The sequence below is a fragment of the Rhagoletis pomonella genome, unplaced genomic scaffold (genome assembly GCF_013731165.1).
Source record: "Rhagoletis pomonella isolate Grant_MI unplaced genomic scaffold, Rhpom_1.0 Rhpom_scaffold_07091, whole genome shotgun sequence".
Lineage (NCBI taxonomy): Eukaryota > Metazoa > Arthropoda > Insecta > Diptera > Tephritidae > Rhagoletis > Rhagoletis pomonella.
Window position 1 is genome coordinate 1 of NW_023465620.1, and position 8,492 is coordinate 8,492.

General features: G+C 29.8%; 1 protein-coding gene across 1 annotated transcript; it reads right to left on the reverse strand.

Moving 5' to 3' along the window:
- Window positions 1–8,090: 8,090 nt before the first annotated feature.
- On the reverse strand, window positions 8,091–8,486 carry LOC118755703 (heat shock 70 kDa protein-like; the record flags this gene model as incomplete). Its single annotated transcript, XM_036490526.1, has 1 exon — window positions 8,091–8,486. A coding segment is annotated over one exon (216 nt), but the record flags the coding sequence as incomplete, so codon positions are not given.
- Window positions 8,487–8,492: the final 6 nt, after the last annotated feature.

Here is an 8,492-nt window from a genome sequence, read left to right on the forward strand (position 1 = left end):
ACAAAGTTATAATACCCTTGTGCACAAGTGCGCTCGGGTATAAAAATAGCTGCATGGACCAGCATTTTGCGAAGTAATTGTATTTTTCAGTGTCGTCCAGATTAAAAAAAAAAATAAATAAAACAAATTTCTTCATGATTTTTTGTGTTCTTTATCACTTTTTCCAAATATTCTTATATGTGGTGGGCGTGTCTGAAGTCCGTTCTCCTCCAAATTTCAATTTGAGATAAAATAAACCTACACACTAAATGTCGTTAAAATCAGATCAGATTTCTTTCTTTCTACAGTAAATGAAGGGAGTATAAAGAATTACATCGAAATCGGACCAAGCTAACTATTTTTGGCCGCAGCTTATGTAGGATCGTGACACTGTGCGACGTAGTCTAAGCAGTCGTTCAGTCCTTTTACGATATTACTTTCCCCAGAAGGCTGCAAAGACAACTCCATGTAATTTTGAGTCTGTGCGCCGACTATTCTTCATAGCAAAAATTTGCCTTTTCTTATACATATATATATTCCTATCATTTATCATTTAACAATTCAAAATTATTGTTTGTTCGTGTTTTTAACTAACTGTTCCAAATTTTGAACATAAAAGTATTTTTTGTACTCACTTAATTGTAGCTAATGCCAAGATAAAAGAAAATAAATATCGAAAAATCGCAATTGTTTAACTAAACAGGTAAACTAGTATAACAGTAATCTTAAGAGCTAAAGGATATAGATAAATTAAACTAGAAAATATTAATGAAGACTTAGTAAAAATAAAATTGAAAATTTTTTGGAATAAGTATTCAGAAAAATGTTAATAAATAAATAAGCGAATGAAAAATAAAAAACTGCAGTGGGCAAATGTCTACGTTTACTAAATAAGTAGATATATTTTAATTATGAAAAGTTATTGTAGTCAAAAGATAAAACGAGAAAAAAAAAAGTTTGAGTTTACATAAAATTTTATGCGAAATAATTTAAATCCCATTGAATTTTTATATGCATACATGTATATGTACGCAAACTACATATGTATATGTGTGTACATGTCTGTGTGTACCTTTTGATGTATGTGTGTAGGTACGAGTATACCTAAAAAATATTGTAGAGATATGGAAATCTAGCTAAACTAATCTACGTTTGTGTATATTTAGATTCGTATAATTGCTAAGGATTTTTATATATACACACCCAAATTGTGGTCCTTATAACTGTAGTTGTATGTGTATGTACGTAAACGAACAAAATCGGCATGTGTTATTTATTGTTTAAAAAAGAATATAAGAAAAAATTTGTTATAAACAAAAAATGTAAAAAAAAAAATAAAATAGGAATGTACCCATAAGCGTTGATATGAATTTTAGTTTTAAATGTAATCTTTGTGCGTCAGTTGTTGTATAGCGAAAAACTACCATAATTTTTTTTTAAATTTCTGAATTCGAAAAAAAAAATATTGAAAAACTATATGATTTAAAAATGTTGGAAAAACTAAAAAAATATTGACGGACTTGAATAGGATTTCTTTCCTGCATTTGGTGAAAATTTTAGCAAAAGTATGCCAAAAAAAGTTCTCAGTGAGTCGATTCAATCTGTGTTAGAACTTATTATAAGAACTACGACGCTGTAGGGCCTAAGTTAAATACCTGGTCAGCAGATAATACAAATTATGTCAGCACATAAAATTTGTGTCATTCTCGCGTCTATAATAGGAAGTTTGATAAGTTTGCCTTGAAATGTGTTTTTCCGACCCTGGGTTCCATGCTGGAGTGCAGAACTAGCGTTTTCTCGAATCCCCAGAGTGCAAGAAAAATTCTTCGGCCTGCCAAACTTCGAAACTCTTTTCGATGCAGAAGAATTTATTTGCTAAAAGTAGTAACCTTACTACAAATTCGCTGAAATTTCTTATATTCTCTATTTTGAACTTAGGAATGTATGGAGAATAGTAAAATATGGAGAATGCTAAAATATGAAGAAATCCGATTTTAATGAAATTCCGAGAATAAGCGGGTTTTAACAAGGAAAACATTTTCCGAAAGAACGTAAAAATCGGTTAATATTTACATCCACCATCTCTAAACAATTGGCGCAATTGTTGAAAAATCATGTTTTGATGAAATTTGGTGTACCCTGCTCGTTCACTCAAACAGTTTGTAATTTGGGAAGATAATGAAGAATTTCTCACTCCAACCTGCTACAAAATCATTTTGGCTCCAAGTACTTATGAATTTTATGGACAAGGTTTTTTTTTTAGCACTGGCGTGCTATTCGGGAGATTCCAGGTTCGAATCCTTGGGCAGCAGAATTTTCTTTTTTAAATTTGTTTTTTTTTTTAATTGTAAGATTGTATTGTTTTAAAAAGGAAAAATATATACGTATGTTTTAATTTTATTCAATATTTAGAAACTTATTTTATAAGTACATTTTTCCTTTTTTTTGGTTTAACTTTTTTCTTTTTTATATTCCAAAATGGTTTTCTTTTTAAATATTTTTCTTTTAATTTTTAGTTTGTATGATTGTAAAAAGAAAAACCTTTTTTAATTTTTAATTTTAGAACCTTAAAATATTAATTTTTAGAACCTTAAAATATTTTATTTAGTTCTCTTTTAATTTTCAGATTTCATTGTTTTAAATTAAAAATATTTTCTATTAAATTTCATTTCATTTTTAGGAACTTACTTATTTTCTATTTTAATAATTTTTTTTTATATAATTTTCTTTTAGATTTTTTTACTTTCTTTTTATTACATTTATTTTTTAGGAGTGAGTTCATTTTTTCTTTCTTCACTTTTGTTTTCAGATTTTATTATTTTAAAAGGAAAAACTATTTTTAATGTATGTATCTAGAAATTTGTTTTAATTTTTTTCTTTTTTAATTTAATTTTTTTTTACATATCTAGTTTTCGTTGTTTTAAAAATAAAAATGAATTTTTCTTAATTCAATTTATTTTTATTTTTTTAACTTTTTACCAAAAGGCAATCAAAACAACCCTTAAGACCACGTCAGACGACTGGTGCATTTGTACATTTCTTTTAATGGTCTATTGGTACAAAATAAAAAAATTAAAAAAAAAATTGGGACGATAATTTTTATATTTTATTTTATTTTTTGTAGTCACACGATTGGTAAAATACAGCGAACTTCTATTGAAAAATGTGTACAAACTGTTTGTCGTGATTAGGATAAAGACAACTATTTCTGCATTCACACGATTGGGATACGATTTGAACCAAATTCGTTTGTCCCCCTTAGATGTCCTCGTTAGCAGATCTATCAGCTTGTGTCGATTTCTCAAGTAGGTTTTAAAATTATCTGCCAACACATTTTTTAGAACAAAATTTGTGTTTAAGGGGCAGATAAATTTTAAAACCTACTTGAGAAAAAGGCCACTAGTCTTTCGAAAGACCGAAAAGAGCTTTCAAGATAGTGGCCAGAATTGACAATTGTTTCGAAAAAACTGTGGCGGGTTGTAAGACAGTAGCTAGAATTGCTGTTTTGTATGTGCTAAGAAGCACTGCAATCAACAATGCGGTGTACATTATTTCCATTTCGACCCTCTTTTAGAAAGCGAAGTAAAATCGTCGTAAAGCGGGAATTTAGAATTCGAGTACTTGTGAAGTTTTGAATGCATTTTGCTTGATCATGGCTGCCGTGTAATAGCGTAAACTTATTCAAGTCACAATAATAAAGTAAATGAAGTCAAATTTCCTTTGTACTTTTTAACACACACACACACACACACAACAAAAGCATCAAATTCGCTTTGATGTGTAGTATTAGTATAAAACAGTATTATTTACAAAGAAAAATTTATAAATACAAATTTACTGAATACATACATACTTGTATTATTTATACTTATGAATGTATGTAAACACACACTACATGTAATACAAAACGAAACAAAAATAACAAAAAAAATAGAATTTAAAATACACACACACACACACAAAATAAACTGTGTTAGCCTAATTCTATGTAATTACAAAAAAAAAATTAAATTATACAATATTTTAGTGAGTTTGTTTGAGTACCTTTGTATACTAAAGATATTAATTATATTACACAATTTAAAACAGCTTATTTACATATGTAGTTACATATGTATGTATGTACGTAGCTCTGTTTTGCTTTGTTGCTGAAACTTTACTGCTATACTGTTACGGTCCCTAAACACTTACATACATATACGGCCCTACAAGACATTGCTGAGCACTTTAGGCGAAAATTCTAACACATTAACACTTTTTTCATTCGTCTCTAATACATGCGCATTTATCAAATGATTTTCTTTTTGTAGTATGGCATAAATGTGTTGTTTGGCTATTAGTACTGAGGACTTTCTAATAACAAAATAGAGCGAAAAGTATTCAATATTATTTCCCATGGCCTCAACAAAAATGAATCCTTTGATAAGCACTTTTGTAATTAGTGATAATGGTGAACATGAGCACTCATATGATACTCAGCTGTCTTGTAGGGGGTTAACCGAAATTAGCGCATATCTATACAACTATCATTTTAGTACTACCAGCGTCACCACCTACACAAAATTTGTACAGTAAACTTTCCTTACTTAGTGTATGCCTTTTCTAAAACGGCATACGCCTTTTACATAGAATTATTGTTTAAAAAAAAAAATACAGTTTTAACAAAGTCAAAGAATTCTTGGACTACATATTAGCTACATATCAAATTCATTTCAACAAAATATTCGCCCACTTCAGATTACGTCCCATTGAAAAATTTAAGTTAAATGGTTTATAAAAACCACTTACTTAAAACTAAAAATCACTTTCAATAATAGACTAAAAATCGATATGTTAGTACATTTCGTCCGTCCTTTAGTTAAACACACACTTTCACGCCGTCCTCATCAATGCGCGAATATATATCTACAAACTCGTACATATACTAACTGAAAAAACTATGGAAGTTCTTACAAGAGTTCGCTCACTTAACACGATTGACTTTAAGCAGACGTCTTTAACTTTAGGTTATCCAAAAGTATTGATCGAAATGAAGTTATGTTCAGCGCAATGACTGTCCACTCAACGAAACATCCAAACTTTCTTTTGTTCAATGCAAACGTCATTTCTCCAATTGTAAAACATTGAATAGGTCTTCTTGGCATGTTCCTGAAAGCTCTACTAAACGAGCAGCCATCTGAAATTCAACTAGAGTAAATGTGTAGTCTATTTGGCAGCAAAATGGTTTTTACGAAGGAAACTATGCTGCTCCGACTTAAATTTGGCAGTATAAGTACCCTGTATTGCGGTAGCACGTAGAAAAGTCCTAAAAGAGTTAGCTTCAAAGTCTACTACCCACATTGTCTGGGTTCCACGTCACATACCGAATCAGGCATTTACGGATTCTTGCGTTTTAGAAACCTAACCAACTGGTTCCACTTCTAGCCGAACGGACGGGATCGAATACGAGGTCAAAATTCATCTAACAACGGACCCAATGGGCCTAAGTATGCCTCTCTCCATCATTGGATCAGGCAGCCGCTTCAACCTAAATTAACCTAATTTACGTTCTGAATATCGCAGCAGCTTAAACTTCTATTTACTCGCATTCAGAGGTAACATTACGAACTGATTGATTTCATGTCAGTCCTTTCATATATACATATGTATGTATATGAAGTGAGCCGGACTCCGTCGTAAAAGCATATTTCCTTGGCCAATAAAAAACACTGATCTAGGACTCAAATGATGAAGCTCTTGAATCACATTATCTAGTTTTTCTTTGTCCAGAAACAGCCAGTGGACTTTTAGATTTATATTTTCGGAACCATTCTTAAACACATTCTTCTTGAATTTCTGCCAAACACATTTTGAAAATTCTTTCACCCATAAAGTGAATCATTGATAATCTGATCATTTTCTAACTTAACAAGCAAGATGTTTTCACCATAAATTTTTAGAAACAAACCATTTTTTAGTAACAATAATAGCTCCTAGTAGGCATTTCTTTGTAGAACATATCCATATATTTTTAGAATATTTTTCTTACAACCTGTGCTGCTGCTAATTTAGATACCTAGTCTATAACTATCCTCTATGTATACCTAGTGTTCGAACTATACACAAGAAAAATAAAAAAAATACGGATATATTTACATGCCTGTTTACCTATCTACCAATTTAAGCATAGTGCTCGTAGTCGAAAGAGACGCTCTATAACCATGCCTAAACCTGTGTTGTGTTAACCCTTGTGAACTATTTACTATATGTAGATATATTGTAGTTAAATAATTCTAAACTTAACACTTATACATACATACATACATACTTACAAGAACAAGAAAGTACTTAACGAAAAAGATATGCTCGTAATAGTTAAAGTTATTTAAGCAAAAAGTTTACGGTAAAAAGATAGTAACGACTAAAAACTAAAAACATACATAGTTTAATTTTAGCTTAAAAAAGGAACTGGTTGATTATGTACTTACTTACATACATAGTACTTACCTATTATAAAATAGGCCTTTAATACCAAATAGAAATATTGTAAAAAGAACTTTGTAGAAATTTTGCTAACCCTACCCAACAGCCTATAACTGAAGTACTTCATACTAAAGACAGGCCCACTACATACTTACTACAAATATTGTAAAAACTGTTTTGGAAAATTACAATAAAATTTACTAATAAAAATTGAACAGTACATATATAAACTATAGAACTTATTAAGTTTCATTAACATGAGTTTCATGTACGTATGTATATTTAGCTTTTATTATAATTTCAGCATCATTTTTCATGTTAAAAATATGTTCAACAGTTTCAAAGTCGGTATTGGTTATTACAACGAATTTTTATACTCAAGTTTGCTTATAATAGCCTAAAGAAATCGAGATAAATTTATACATTATATATGGGTCAATCCGTGCCAAATCGACCAAGGGTTGGGAAGTTCTGCTAAAGGAAAAAATAAAATTTTTTTTTAGGAATTTCACTCGGATTTTGCAAACTATTACAAAAATATTTCTGGTCTCGTTTTAAATGTGATATATGGGGCTATAGAAAAGTTGAATATTTAACAAAAGCTGAAAAGAAAAAAGTTAAAGAATTTTGAAATTTAAAAATTCGTGAAAGCAAGAACTTACACAAATTTTTGGCTCTTAAAACATCCTAAATCTTTCCTTAAGGATGTGTGATTAATCAATTAATCGAACAAGCTGATTAATCGTAAACTGATTAATTAACTAATCAAAAAAATAATCACTTTTGATGAATCGAAGGGATTCTTTTCTCAATTAATTTCATTAGGATTAATCAAAATCTAATTAATTTTATTAATCAGAAAACTGAATAATCGCTAAACATCTTTTTAATATAAAAAAAAATTTTAGTCATATGCATATGTATATCGTCAACTGAAATGCAAAAAGACGTAACAAACATCATCGTTGAAATGCAACTAACTAATAAAAAATTCAAAATTCACTTTTTGATTTATATGATGGATTTCATCAAATTACAACTCCCCACATCATTTTATGAAAAAAATAATAATTAAAATATTAGTTACTTTTAATCAGGATTATAATTAATCAATAATTTATTTAATCGATTAATCGCACACCCCTATTCTAAATTAAAAATATATTTAAATTAATTAAATATTGTTTACCACAACTTTACTTAGAGTTAGCAAAAGAAATGTGTCAAAGTTCAAAAATTCATATTTAAAACAACATCTTCTTGAAAATTCCAGGATCTTTTAAGATCAATTGGAGGTGTTGTATAAACAAAAGTGAGCCTAAAATGTTTAAACGTGTTTGCTATTACGATTTTTTCAAATTTAAAATTTTGCATAAATTGAGTTCAAACAAGTATACTTATCTTTCGATCACAGCAAACATAGTAAAACATCCTGTATGCAATGAATTATGCTTTCTTCCTTCAAGTTCATTGCATACTTTAGGTATGCGTCTAAGAGAAGCGTATTTCACACTTCACGAAAAAGGTTAGCTGTACAAAACTCTACAACAAAGAAAAGAAATAACGACAACACAATAAACCACAAAATCGATTTACATTTATTATCCTTTCGCCATAACCACAATTCCAAAACAATTTGTGTAGTTTATGTTGTTACAATTTATGTATAGATATGTAAAATAGATGATAATCAAATACGAATTAAAGCATCAGATAACAAAAAATAAAAAAAAATGTTATTTAGAAAAATAAAAGAACGTCAAAAAATATGTTTTACGCCTTTTAACTTTTTAAATTCCACCAAACGTATTTTGGCGCCCAAAACTCGTTCAATCCACCTCTTCAATTGTCGGCCCACCAGCAGCACCACCAGCACCGGGACCACCACCAGCTGCATTTGGTGGTGGTGGTGGTGGTACGCCACCTTGGTACAAACGCGTTATAATTGGGCTACAAATGTGCTCCAATTCCTTCTGTTTATACTCGAACTCATCCTTCTCCGCTTGCTGGTTGGTATCCAACCATGTGATAGTCTCATTACATTTCTGCAA